Here is a 14,498-nt window from a genome sequence, read left to right as displayed (position 1 = left end):
TAGGCAAGTGCTCTACCACTGAGCTAAATCCCCAACCCTTGTCTTTTCATTTTAAAAGAAAATCCCAGGATATAAGGGAGGAAATGCAAATGTTAGAAACTTGTAAAATCATAATCTCCTCTCCCGAGAGAGCTACAGGCAATTTGAAAAATGTCAGGATTTACCTTCTGTTCTGACTGCTGTATGATGTTTATGGCCTAATAATTAAGTCATTCTCATCTTCAAATTGAGTATAGAAACTCTGCCTTAAAATGATCTTGTGTGGTTGTCTGAGATCAAAATGTGGTTGAAAACTATCAGTTAAATTGGCTTCAGTTTGCTGCTTGGTAGTAACTGAGTTGGAATCATGAAGATGTGCTAGAAATGTATGCCAGATTTTGATTTGAAAATAAATGAAAAGATCCTTTTTTTTCTCTCTCTCTCAAAATATCAGTTTCTGGATTTAAGTCTAATTCTGTGCTTACGTGTGTTTCTCCCAGGGCTGGTGGTTGGATTTATCTTAACCATTGCAAATTTCAGCTTTTTTACCTCTCTGCTGATGTTTTTCCTCTCATCTTCAAAACTCACCAAATGGAAAGGAGAGGTGAAGAAACGTCTGGATTCGGAATATAAGGAAGGTGAGCCGGGCGGTGGTGGCGCACGCCTTTAATCCCAGCACTCGGGAGGCAGAGGCAGGCGGATCTCTGTGAGTTCGAGGCCAGCCTGGGCTACCGAGTGAGTTCCAGGAAAGGCGGAAAGCTACACAGGGAAACCCTGTCTCGAAAAAAACAAAAAACAAAACAAAAAGGAATGTGAGATTTCTTATTCTGATACCACTCCATCCTAATGGGAGCTTTAGATCAGAAGCCGTCAGGCAGGAAGAACAGATGAATTTTATCTGAGGACGGCTTCTGCAGCCTAATTCAATTCATTCTTTCTTGTGCCACAATAACAAGTAACTGCAGGATTTTAGTGCAAGTTTGTTATTTATTCTGCGTTTATTAATAACAGTATAGAAAAGACACCTTGCCACTTTTATTTTTTTCAAGCTACTTTTCTGAAACTTAAAATACGTTTCTGCAAATGAATGGTGTTTTTTTCTTTCTTTCTTTCCATTCTCCACCTGCTTACCTGTCTCTAGGAGGCCAAAGGAACTGGGTTCAGGTATTCTGTAATGGAGCTGTGCCCACGGAGCTGGCCCTGCTGTACATGATAGAGAATGGCCCCGGGGAAGTGCCCATCGATTTTTCCAAGCAGCCCACTGCTTCCTGGATGTGTTTGTCTCTCTTGGCTGCACTGGCCTGCTCTGCTGGTGATACCTGGGCTTCTGAGGTTGGCCCAGTTCTGAGCAAAAGCTCACCTCGGCTGATAACGACCTGGGAGAAAGTTCCAGTTGGTGAGTTTGTGTGTGTGTGTGTGTGTGTGTGTGTGTGTGTGTGTGTGTGTGTGTGTGTTGCATATGCACACATTTGGAAGCCAAAGGTCAGGCTTGGGTGTACTTCTTAGGAAGTTATCCACTCTGTTCTTTGGACAGAGCCTCTCACTGGTCTACTGCTCTCCAAGTAGGCTATGCTGGCAGGACAGCAGGCCAGAGGGACAAACCTGCCTCACCAGTGCTGGGATTGCAAGCACATGGTACCACACCCGGCTTTTTCCTTGGGTTCTGGGAACTGAACCCAGGTTCTTGTGCTTATATGGCCATCCACCTTACTGTCAGGGCCATCTCCCCAGCCCCAGCTGTGAGTCTTGATTTGAGTTTGCTTAATACAAACTAAAAGCCAAACCTTTTGAATGAATGTTTTCCTTTAGAGCCTTTTACAGTTTATATTTGGTCTTCTTAATTGTAAAGTTGCTATAGGCTGTTAAATTGGTGATAATATCTGTAGAGAATGTGAACAAGACTTAGATACATAATAAAGGAACATGAGAGACTGCCCCACAGAGCAATGGAAAAGGAAGAAAAAGAGAACTCTAAAGTATTGAGGACCATATATATTTGAGACAGCGTTTCTCTGTGGGGCATTGCCTGTCCTAGAACTAACTCTGTAGACCAGGCTGGCCTTGAACTCACAGAGATCTGTCTGCCTCTGCCTCCCAAGCACTGGGATCAAAGGCATGCGCCACCACCGCCCAGCTCAATTATATTTTTAACATACAGTTTGCCCTACAAATCTATGGATTCAATCAACATTGGATTACATATATTTAAAGAAAACAGTTTGATGGGGTGAGGATCTTGAGAGGTAACTCAGCAGTTTAGGGTGCTTGTCCTTAAAGAGGACTCTGTTCAGTTCCCAGCACCATCATGGCGGCTCACAACTGTACCTCCAGTCCCAGAGGTACCTCAGACCCTCTTCTGACCTCACCGCACCAAGCATTCACATACAGTGCACAGATATACATGCAAGCAAAACACTCATAAGCAAAAAACAAAAATTTATAAAATGGAGGGTTGCTGGATAAATAGCTGAGTAGTTAAGTGCACTGAATGTTTCCTGGAGGATCCAGGTTTGATTCCCAGCACCCACATAGCGATTCACAACCCCTACAGTTCCAGGAGATCTGATGGCCCCCCTCAGCCAACAAGCACAAAATGATGTGCTGACATACATGTAGGCAAAGCACTCATAAACAGAAAATAAAATAAGTCTTAAAAAGAGCAACCCTTACAGTGCTTTTTCCTTATGATCACTCATAAAACAATGTTGTATAACTATTTACAGTGTAGTAGTAACTTTGGAGCCGGGAGGACAGGCTTTATCTGTGTAGCTGGCCTCGAACTCAGAGATCCATCTGCCTCTGCCACCCAAGTGCTGGGATTAAAGGCGTGCACCACTATGCCTGGTATAGTAATTATGAGTAAAGTATGTGGAAAGGAGGCTGTTAATAGCTTCTATGCAAATAGAATTATCTTTTGATTTTATTCCTGTGGTGCTAGAGATCAAAATTTTGTATATGTTCGTGTCTCGGTTTCCCTTCCCGTTGCTGTGATAAAATACTCTGACTAAAGAAACGTAAGAGAAAAGGGTTTATTTGGGTCACACTTCCAGGTTACATCCCATCATTACAGGGAAGCCAGGGCAGCAAAGAACTTGAAGCAGGCGGTCAGGTCCCAGCCACAGTCCAGAACAGAGAGCCATCCGTTAATGCGTGCCTTTGGTGTTCAGCTGGCTGTCTCCGTCCACTCTTGTACAGTCCAGGATCCCTGCCCAGGGCATGATGCAGGTTTTCCTGCCCCACTTACTGTAACCAAGGTAATCCCCGACAGGCATGCCCACAGGCCAGCCTCATCTCGACAGTCCCTCCTTGAGGCATTCCCCAGGTGACTGACTCTAAATTTTGTTAAGCTGACAAACTAGCCATCATGCACCCACTTTTCCCGCTGAGCTGCCTCCCCAGCCTAGAGGACTTTCTCCCAAGTACAGCATGGTTTCGCTTGTGTGTAGCCTGGTAAGATAGTTGAGTGCACAGAAGTTGAGGATAGACGGGTTGCCAGCGGCTAGAGAGAGGAGAGAGAGATGAGGAAAGATCGACAGTGTGGGCTCAGTACACAAGAGCGAGGTTCTGGTGGTGTAGTCTAGAGCAGGTGACTAGAGACAACTTAGGCTAGGTTAGCCTTTGTGAAAGCTAGAAAAACGGGGTGTTTAATGCTTTCACCATAAGGAATGACAAGTATTTGAGGTAGCTGTGGCTCCTGTGATCTAAATATTAAACAGTGTATGTATGTATTCCAATGGCAGTGTCCCATAAGTGTGTGCAAACTTTCACATAGGAGCATTTGGATTTTTGTTTCTTAGGGGCAGAGGTGGGTTCTGGGGATTGAACCTGGGATCTCATGCATGCTTGGCAAGGTCTCTATTACCACAAGCTTCATCTCCAGTCCCTGTATATTAGTTGTTTGGTTTTTGTGGGTTTGTTTGTTTTTTTTGTTTTTTTTAAGAGAGAGCGCACTCTTTTCTTTGAATTTATTTTAATTAGGCATGTATCCACGTGGGGTTTGGTTTTGATTTGCTCTCCTTGGTATCCTTCACTTGCTGAATCCTAACCAGATGATTTGGTGTGTTTCTCCTTCAGGAACCAACGGAGGCGTCACCGTGGTGGGGCTCACCTCCAGTCTCCTTGGTGGTGCCTGTGTGGGCCTGGCCTACTTCCTCACACAGTTGCTATTTGTGAATGATTTAGACATCTCCGCTCCCCAGTGGCCCATAATTGCATTTGGAGGTCTGGCCGGGTTAATAGGATCAATTGTGGACTCATACTTAGGGGCAACAATGCAGTTTTCTGGTAAGAAAGCATCTTTTTTTTTTCTCTCTTTTGATTTTTCAAGACAGATCTCTGTAGCTTTGGAGCCTGTCCTGGAACTCACTCTGGAGACCAGGCTGGCCTCGAACTCACAGAGATCCACCTGCCTCTGCCTCCTGAATGCTGGGGTTAAAGGCGTGCGCCACAACCGCCCAGCCGTATGGCAGCATCTTATTGTAACTTTTGTTTGAAGAAGTAGGGGAGAAATATGAACAACTTTAACACTTGAAAAACTTGAAAAAAATGTACCAATGAAACCAATCCAAATGCCAGAAGTGACAGGGGAAATCTCCGTAATTTTGGTTTTATTCTTTTGTGTTAAACTAAAGGGGATTTCTAAATCCTAAGCAACAGTGATTGTAGTGCAAGAAACAGACTTTGACTTTGAGCTGTGAACTAGTCCTGGGAAAACAGGACACTTGGATCAGATTTTTTTTTTTTTTTTAAAGATTTAACCGCTGAGCCATCTCTCCAGCCCTGGATCAGGATCAGATTTTTTTTTTTTTTTTTTTGGTTTTTCAAGACATGGTTTCTCTGTGTAGCTTTGTGCCTTTCCTAGATCTCGCTATGTAGACCAGACTGGCCTCGAACTCACAGAGATCCACCTGGTTCTGCCTCCCAAGTGCTGGGATTAAAGGCGTGTGTGCGCCGCCGCCGCCACCACCACCACTGCCAGGCAGATCAGATCATTTTAATGCCCCTCCTTCCAAGTGCATTTGATAATTATACTCGTCTGGCTACATGAGTGGCCTGCTTTCCTGTGGTGGTTATCCCCACCATGACATTCTGTCCTCACCCCTGAGGCTCTTGTCTCTCGGTTGACTCGTTTCTAAAATAAGCTCTTGTTGTATTGCCAAGGTTGGCCTTAAACTCCTGCACTTAAAGCTTCCTTCCTGTCTCTGCGTTCCTAGTAGTTGGGACTTAGCTGTCACCAGTGAAGTTTTTACTCATGATCTGCGGAAACAAGAGAGTTGGCTCAGCACTTAAGAATGTTTGCTTCTCAATCAATCACGGGGACCAAAGTCCAGATCCCAGCACCCACATCCAGCTGTCCATAGCTCCAACTCCAACTCCAAGGGACCTGACTTCCTCTTGTGGCCTCCACATGCACCCACACGTGTGCTTGTGCAGACAGACCCATGCACAAGCACACACAACCTTAGAAAGGAAAAATATAAGTGTAAGTTTAGTGTGCCTGTATTTTACTCTGTTTGTGCTGTTTTTGCTTTGTTTTTTCGAGACAGGGTTTCTCTGTGTAGCTTTGCACCTGTCCTGGAACTCACTCGGTAGTCCAGGCTGGCCTCGAACTCACAGAGATCCTCCTGCCTCTGCCTCCCAAGCGCTGGGATTAAAGGCGTACGCCACCACTGCCCAGCCGTTGTGCTGTTTTTGAACATGTTGGGAGTAGGTGGTTTATTACGGGCAGAAACTATGCTCAAGCCCTCAGTAGATGCAGGATCCAGTGACGGCTCATTGCGTCCAAGTTAGCGCCTTGCTGCTGTGTCCTCCTGTGAGCAGAGGGCCCAGCGGCTCCCTGAAGCCTCTTTTTATAAGGTCGTCAACCCTGTTGATGAGAGTACAGCTCTTGGGTTTGATCACCTCCCCTGACCCCAGCTCTACATACTGTCACATCCAGTCTTCCCATACAGCTGAAGCATAAACATGAGTCCCCGAAGCTTTCTTTGCAGCTATATCATGCTGGTCCTTGATGCCCCGTCCTGAGGCCAGATGTGACCCCAGCTGTCAGACCCCCAGGTTTGTCTCAGACCACTGGGAAGCCAGGCCTTTTTTTTTTTTTTTTTTTTTTTTGAGCTGAGCATCGAACCCAGGGCCTTGCACTTGCTAGGCGAGCGCTCTACCACTGAGCTAACTCCCCAACCCAGGCCTTCCATTTCTAAAGGAACTCCAGAGATATGAGAGACCACTGCTGAGGTGTTGTGAAGTCGCCCTGTGCAGGAAGGTCTTTTATAATCAAGGAGTTTTAAACATGACACCATGTCAGTCATCCCCCACATCATGGTACAAAGCACTGAGACTCTTGCAAAGATTGTCTCCTGTGGAGAAAAGTGCCTGTTTGCTCCTCCGAACGGTCGCTTGTCTCTCCCACATCATTCTCCTCCTTCCATCTCAGGTCTGGATGAAAGCACCGGGCTGGTGGTCAGCAGCCCAGCCCAGGAGACCAAGCACATCGCGGGGAAGCCCATCCTGGACAACAACGCCGTGAACCTCTTCTCCTCAGTCTTGGTCGCCCTCTTGCTCCCAACAGCCGCTTCGGGCTTTTGGCCCAGAGAGTGAACTTTCTTTCCTCCCCAACTGGGTGACACTGGTGAGTCCAGCCAAATTTGCCACGTGAAGATTTTTTTTCCCCTAGTGAATAGTTTCACTAGCCTTGGGGATGCCGGCTCCTCCCGTGTTCCACTGTGGTGGGTTTCCATGCCTGCCCTTTCAGCTCCTTTCATGGCGGACGTCTTTGTGGTGAAAGGGGAAAGTGTGTAAAAGTTATGCACATTTTTCTTCTGCTGCATGAAGCTTCTTGATCGATGGAGCTGTTACTTCCTCTGTGCTTGTATGTTGAGCTGAGAGTGTCCATGGTCTCAGTAAAATGTTGTTCTGTTCAGCTTCTAAAAACCAAGTGTGTTGACAACGTAAAATGGGTTCTACTTGTATAGAGACATACCACTATGACAATTGCCCCAAAGTTATACCTGCTTCAGTGACGGAACCCCATACACATGGAAGCCCAAAGAAGTACACTAACTGGAGCTTTCCCCGTTATCTGTTTAGTCACAACTGTGAAAAAATGCAGGCATTGGTACTCCACATTTTCTTCCTCTCTCCCAGCGAATGTCTTTGAAATACACATAAGAATCTGGGTGCCACACTGCCATGTGGGATAGTTAATGAGTCACTGGGAAAATGGTGTAGTTATTTTTTAAATTTACTTTCATTTGAACTTTGAACTTAATTTTGCAAGTGCCTGGAAATGCTGTGATTTCCCATCAGGAACCTTCAAAGTCATGCATTCCTCTTCTTTGTAGCCTCAGCCTATGTGGATTCTGTTTGTGACTGTGTTCTTCACTGTGTCTTACCTTGTACAAAAGAGGTTTTGAAGGAGCTGGTTATTTTATTAAATATGTCCTAAAATGTTCCTTGTCTGATTTCCTTTCCTTTCTTCCCCTTCCCACTTCCATTCTCAATGAAATCAGGGGAGAACCCCCAGAATAAACTGCTACCAGAGTGAATGCCACTTGCTATTTCTAGTGGTGGCTACTGCCATAGGTTATTGATTTAAAACTTGATTGGACTGGAAAGAAAATGAAACTGTTTACACCCTTAGTCCCGAAATCATCAACTCAGCCATTCGAAAGCATTGGCTTTTAACATTGGGTATGCCTTGAAAGTGCCTGGAAATGTAGAAAAATTCTGTGGACATCTCTCTGTATAAATAAATGCCAGTAGCCAGGCAGGAAGTATAGGCGGGACAAGCAGAGAAGAGAGATGTGGGAACAGGAAGGCTGAAAGGAGACGCTGCCAGCCGCCGCCATGACAAGCAACATGTGAAGATGCCGGTGAGCCCTGAGCCATGTGGCAAGGTATAGATGAATAGAAATGGGTTAATTTAAGATAGAAGAACTAGATAGCAAGAAGCCTGCCACAGCAGTACAGTTTATAAGCAATATAAGTGTCCGAGTGATTATTTTATAAGTGGGCTGTGGGACTGCGGGGGCTTAGTGGAACCCAGAGAGAAACTCTCCAGCTATAGTACTGATGTCTGTGGTGCAGTTCTTGTATGAAGCCTACTCCACATTTGAGTCTTTTTTGAGAACTCTGTTATATGTAGGTTACTGGCTATAGAAATGGCAACCCTGTAGGTGGAGTTTTCTTGTCCCCCAAATAACCAACATGGAGATTTAAGATTAATTATAAATACTGAGCCAATAGCTCAGGCTTGTTACTAACTAGCTCTAACAACTTAACCCATTTCTATTAATCTATGTGCTGCCCCAAAGTTCGTGGCTTTCACTTCTCTCTCATTTTGTGTGTCCGGCTTGTTCTCCGTCTGGCTGGTGACTCTTCTCGCTCTGCCCTTCCTCATCCCATTGTTCTCAGTTTGGCTCTCCCGCCTAACTTTATCCTGTTGAGCCGGCCAGTTGTTTATTCAACCACCCATATCGACATATATCCACACAGTGTGCAGAAGGATTATTCCACAGCACAACGCCACTCCCGTCACCTTCCGTCTCCGAAGTGAGAAGTGTGTGGAAACGAGGGTGTCTGGAACTTTGTGGTGGGCCTGCAGTGTGAACAGCCACCCTTCTAACCAGGGCGACCCTAGGGCCGGTCGTCTGTCCTCCTTATGGTTTAGCCACAACGAGAATGAACTGTCCTGGCATGCCACATCCCAGGGGAGTTACAGCATGCCACAGAAACAAAAACACAATGTGCAGCTGAGTGATTTCATCTGCTTACAGAGTATCTGTTGCCTTAACTCCACGTGGCCCTGCGTGTTTTAAAAATACAGAATAATTCCATAAGTACCTGTTAATTTGATTGACTCAGGAGTATAGTCCTGGGGTAGAGGGGGTGGTGAGTAAGAAATACCAGTTTGGCTACTTGACTTTCTGAGACCTGAAATGACTCCAGCATTTCTCAGTTGTGTGAAACAGTATTAATGACTGTGAAACCAATGAGTCAGGAACTTACTGTAGGAGTGACAGACTGGCAAGGCAGGGTGTCTGGGCTTGCTCTCCTGCCAACATGAATGTCCATTCTCTGTTATTTGTCATAGTTGCTCTCTAAAATTTTATCCTTGTGGACAATTCTTTTTTAAAAGATTTGTTGGTTTTTTTTGTTTTGTTTTGTTTTGTTTTGTTTTTACTGTGTATCTGTGTGTGTTTCTGTGCACCCTGTGCAGAGGTCAGAAGAGGGTGTCTGAGCCCCTGGAGCTAGAGTTACAGGCTTGATGAGATGCCCTCTGTGAGTGCTGGGAACTGAACCTGGGTCCTCCAGAACAACAGCAAGTGCTCTTAACCCCTGAGCCGTCTCTCAGCCCCCTGATGCATTCTTTGAAAGGTTTTAGAACATTGGTGATCAAACTAAAAGGGCACGGGTGGTGGTGCACACCTTTAATTTTAACACTCTGGAGGCAGAGGTATATGGATCTCTTATGTTCCAGGCTAGCCTGATCTACATAGTGAGTGCCAGAACAGCCAGAGCTGCATGCTGAGACCCTGATTCAAAAAACAAACAAACAAACAAAAAAACAAAAAAAAAAACCCAGAATCCCTGAACTATTCTTTTTAAAATGTCATATTGTTTCAGGGTTGTGTGCACACAGTGTGTGCAGTATATGTTACTTGACTTGGAAGTTTCTTGGGTGTTTATGTTCCTTTATGTTCCTTTTCCTTTGTGTGCACGGCTCACTAGCCTGGAACTCTTCTTCCTCTCTTATTATCTTGCAGAAATCATCTCGAGGACACTTCTGTAAGAAGCATCCTCAGGTTCTCCCAGGCAGAGTTACTGTCGCACACATTCTGTACTTTAACTGTAGAAGCTGTGACACACTCGGCATCCATCTCCCTGTGTCCCATGTCCTGAGGTGGATGCAACGAGACTAGCTCATTCACGCTCCACTGCCATGCCTTTCCCACCATGGCGGACTGTACCCTCGAACAACCACATGGTAGGAGAGAACAGAGCCCCTCAGGTTGTTCTCTGACCTCCATGTTCGAACGCACGCATGCATGCACGCATATGTGCACATACACACACACACACACACACACACACACACACACACACACAAAATATAAAAACAATGTTTTTAAGACTACAGAAACAGCTGGGCGGTGGTGGCGAATTCCTGTAATCCCTGCACTTGGGAGGCAGAGGCAGGTGGATCTCTGTGAGTTCAAGGCCAGCCTGGTCTACAAAGCGAGTTCCAGGACAGCCTCCAAAGCTACAGAGAAACCCTGTCTCGAAAAACCAAACAACAAAAAGACTACAGAAACAACTAAATGGCGTATTCCCCTACCAATTCTTGCCTTAAATGTAAATTATTAAACTCAATCAAAAGACATATGTTGACTTAATAGTTTTTATTTTTAAGTTCTAAATCATGTTTTCCAATGAGATGCTTGATTTATCTAAGGATACACATGAGCTGAAAGTGAAAAGATGGAGGAAGACAATACATATAGTAACCAAAGAGAAAAAAGACTCCTAGACAAAATAGAATCTAAACGTGCATCTGTGTGTGAACTCCCCAGAGAAAGGACATCATGAACATCCAGTAGGCATGAGCGCTCCTACACACATGAAGAAAATGTCCACAGAACTGCAGGTAGGAACGGGCAACAGCACAGTAGTAGATCTCCCATTCACTTTCAATGAAATGGGAGCTCAGGGAGGGAGGTGGTACCACCCATGGACCAGTGGAACCTAACAGAGAACCTAACAGATGTGCTGAATCTCCGCCCCAACAAGAGCAGAATGCACTTGAAGGTTTGCCCCGTGAGGAACCACCTTAGGCTACAAACAAGTCTTGACAAGTGCACCAGGTTGAAACAGTACAAAGCATCTTTACCAATTACAGTGGGATAAACTAGAGGCAAAACCACAAAGAAGGGGAACTAGCTGGGGTTGGGGGATTGTTTCATGGGGTAACCCACATCCTCAATCCCAGCACTGGAAATCGTATTCAGGTCTCTTGAGAGTTCTAGGCCAGCAAGGTTTACATAGTGAGACCCTGTCTCAAAAACACAAGCCTAGAAATACATAAATGTGTAGAAATTAGGCAACACATTTTTAAATAATAGGGTGAAGAGGTAAAAAAACATTGGGAAATACTGCCAACAAATGAAAATGCAAAGATGTGACAAAATTTATGAACTGCAACAAATGTAGCACTAAGGAAATATGTGACTATCAAATTGATACTTTAAAACCAGAGGATACAAAATCAAGATAACAACCTTTCTAGAAACTAGGAAAAATAAATAAATAAACCAACCCAAAGCGAAGGAAACAACAGAAGAACTAGTCTTTGAGGATAAAGCCTATAGACAGAGAAAAAAAGGAGAAAATATGAACAACTAAAAGCATAGTGACGACCAGTGATAAAGAAATAGACCAAGGGGTTGGAGAGTTGGTTCAGTGGTTAAGAGTGAGTACTGCTTTTCAGAAGAACCAAGCTCAATTCCAAGCACCCACATTGGGTGGCCCACAACCACGTGTAACTCCAGCTTCAGGGAATCTGACGCCTCTGGTCTCCACGGGCACCACCCTTATGTGCACAAACACACACAAATTAAAAACGAAGTCTCTAAATGCTATAACAAATAAAGGAAACAAAAAAGTCAGAAGATTCCTAGGCACAGACAACAGACCAAGATAGAATTATGAAGAAGCAGAAAAGCTGAACGTCAATAGTGATTCAGTAATCAGACTGAATCAGTAATCACCTCCCCCAAGCCCAAGATCAGATGGCTTCACAAAAGACTTCTATCAGCTCCTTCAAGAAAAGTTTAACAGCCGGGCGGGCGGTGGTGGCGCACGCCTTTAATCCCAGCACTTTAAGAGGCAGAGCCAGGCAGATCTCTGTGAGTTTCGAGGCCAGCCTAGGCTATAGAGCGAATTCTAGGAAAGGCGCAAAGCTACATTGAGAAACCCTGTCTCAAAAAGCCAAAAAAGAAAAAGAAAAAAGAAAATGATGCATCCCTATTCCTGATGAATAGTGATGCAAAAAAAAAAAAAACAAACCTCTCAAAACTATCAGCAAACAAAATTCAACAGTACATTAAGAGGCATATTCACCACCACGATCAAATGGGATTTATTCTTGGAATGCAAAGTTGAGTTAATGTATGAAAATCTGCCAGTGTAGCACATCAGGTTAATAATGAAGGGGAAACGCCCACGTGATGATCTCAATTGGGTCAGATAAAGCATTTGATATCTAGCACTTTGATCAAACGACACTCAACAAATCAGAAAGAAAACAAACCAAGTCGGTAAGATGACTCAGTGGGTAAGATGCACATACAGTCACACATCTTACACACACAGAATAACAGTGACATTTAAAAACTTTAAAATTTCACCCGGGCTGTTAGTGGCGTATGCCTTTAATACCAGCACTCAGGAGACAGAGCTGGGCGGATCTCTGTGAGTTCAAGGCCAGCCTGGGCTACAGAGTGAGTTCTAGGACAGGCGTCAAAACTACACAGAAAAACCCTGTCTCAAAAAAATGAAAAAATACAACAACAACAACAGCAACTTTAAATCAATTTCAGTTTTTACCAAAAGAGCAACATTACATGGAACCTCTATGTACTAGAATAATTAGATTCTTTAAGTGCCCAAACTCAAAGAACTTCATGTTTTTTTTTTTTTTTTTTTTGAAACATATTACAAAGCTAAGTAATCAAACCAGGGTTGCACTGGCATAAGGAGACAAGTCAATCTGAGGACAGGAACAGAGCCCAGAAGTAAACTCTCTCACATGTGGTCACAGGAAGACTCAAGAAGGCTGCCAAGAACAGACGGTACACAAGGTGGTCTCTTCAATAAATGGTGCTAGGGAAAATGTATCAGCTTAGAAAATAATGGAATTAGAACCCAAAGCTTACCTAATTTACAAAAATTAAGAGAAATTAGTTTTAAATTCTTAGGGGTTTTGTTTTGGTTTGGTTTTGGTTTTGAGACAGGGTTTCTCTGTGTAACAGCCTTGGCTATCCTGGAACTCACTCTGTAGACCAGGCTGGCCTTGAACTAACAGATCCTCCTACCTCTGCCTCCCAATTGCTGGGATTAAAGGCGTGCGCCACAACCAGCCGGCTAAATTCTTAGTTTTAATTAAAACAAACAAAGTGATAAATGTCCAAGATGGGAAATATCAGGGGAAAGCCCCTACAGTGAGTCATCTGCTGTGGTTCCTTGAATAACGCTGAAACCAAAAGGTAACTTCTGCAAACAGAAAGTTTTCTTCTCTGTTGCTATGTCGACACTGTAACCAAAAAGCAACATGGGGGAGGAAAAGGATTATTTAGTGTCCACTTCCGAATCTCAGTTCATAGCTGGGGGAAACCAAAGCAAGAACTGGAACAGATGCTACTATGTAGCAAAACTGTGTCTCATTTGTCACAAAAAAAAAAAAAAAAAAAAATAGGATCTGGGGTGTAATTCAGTTGGTAGAGTGCTTGCCCATGTGTTTGAAGTGCTGCAGTTGATCCCAGCACCATAAACCAGGCATGGTGATACAAGCCTATAACCCTAGAACTCAGGAGATTGAGGCAAAGGAATCACAAGTTAAAAGTCATTGTTGGCTGCTTAGCAAGTTTGAGGCCAACCTGGGCTACATGAGATTCTATATTAATAGTAATCATAACAGAAATAAAGTTCATACAGGAAATAGGAATCGCAGATAGCAGAGAGCTGGGCCTCGAACTCACAGAGATCCATCTGCCTCTGCCTCCCGAGCGCTGGGATTACAGGCGTGCGCCACCACCATCCGGCTTATCACCTATCTCTTGATGGAGCAAATGTGTTGATAAAGTCAACTCCAGTTGAAGCAGCCAGTGAGTTAGTCTTTGGTAGTATCTGGCAACTAAGTCTGTGGAAATGCAAGATGCTTCTGTTCCTTTTATATTTATTATTGTCAATCTATGAAAGGAAGATAGCCTGGTCATTCTGTTCTTTGGTCGGCTTCTTCTTCCTGGTGGTAGAGGAGGAAAGGCATAGTATGTGTGTGTGTGTGTGTGTGTGTGTGTGTGTGTGAGTGAGAGAGAGAGAGAGAGAGAGAGAGAGAGAGAGAGAAATGGACAGACCCTCATTTCATAATAAGAGCAATGCAATGACATTGCAATGACATTGAGACTAGCAAAGACAATGCAGTTTGCTTCTCAACCTTGCAAGATCAGGCATTAGCCTAGGATGGCAGGTGCCCTGATGTAGGACACTTTTTAAACCCTAACTCAAGTCCCTTGCTCCCTTTACTCCTCGACTGAGTAATCAGGGGAGTTCAATTTTACACAGACAGGATCTAGGTCTTCTCTTGTCTGCCATTACTCACACTTACCTTTATCCACTGAGCCTCTTGTTTTATAAGCCCCAAATTCTGTTAGCGCTGACCATATGCACATGGGTATGAGGCTCTGGAACACGGGAATCCGATCAGTGCCCATATCCTCATCCAAGAATGACTCACTCGGCCACTG

At 44.3% G+C, this 14,498-nt stretch overlaps 1 protein-coding gene across 2 annotated transcripts in view; it reads left to right on the top strand.

Moving 5' to 3' along the window:
• The window catches only part of Tmem19 (transmembrane protein 19), a 42,665-nt gene extending 35,235 nt beyond the window's left edge, over positions 1 to 7,430 (top strand). For both annotated transcript variants that reach the window (XM_036169679.1, XM_036169678.1), the window contains 4 exons: positions 480 to 617; positions 1,121 to 1,375; positions 4,054 to 4,263; positions 6,413 to 7,430. In XM_036169679.1, coding sequence (XP_036025572.1) covers positions 480 to 617; positions 1,121 to 1,375; positions 4,054 to 4,263; positions 6,413 to 6,576 — 767 coding nt within the window. In that variant the 3' untranslated portion in view covers positions 6,577 to 7,430. The remainder of the gene's footprint in view (positions 1 to 479; positions 618 to 1,120; positions 1,376 to 4,053; positions 4,264 to 6,412) is intronic.
• The last annotated feature ends 7,068 nt before the right edge of the window (positions 7,431 to 14,498 follow it).

The sequence above is a fragment of the Onychomys torridus genome, chromosome 20 (genome assembly GCF_903995425.1).
Source record: "Onychomys torridus chromosome 20, mOncTor1.1, whole genome shotgun sequence".
NCBI lineage: Eukaryota > Metazoa > Chordata > Mammalia > Rodentia > Cricetidae > Onychomys > Onychomys torridus.
This window is presented reverse-complemented; position numbering and strand designations above follow the sequence as displayed.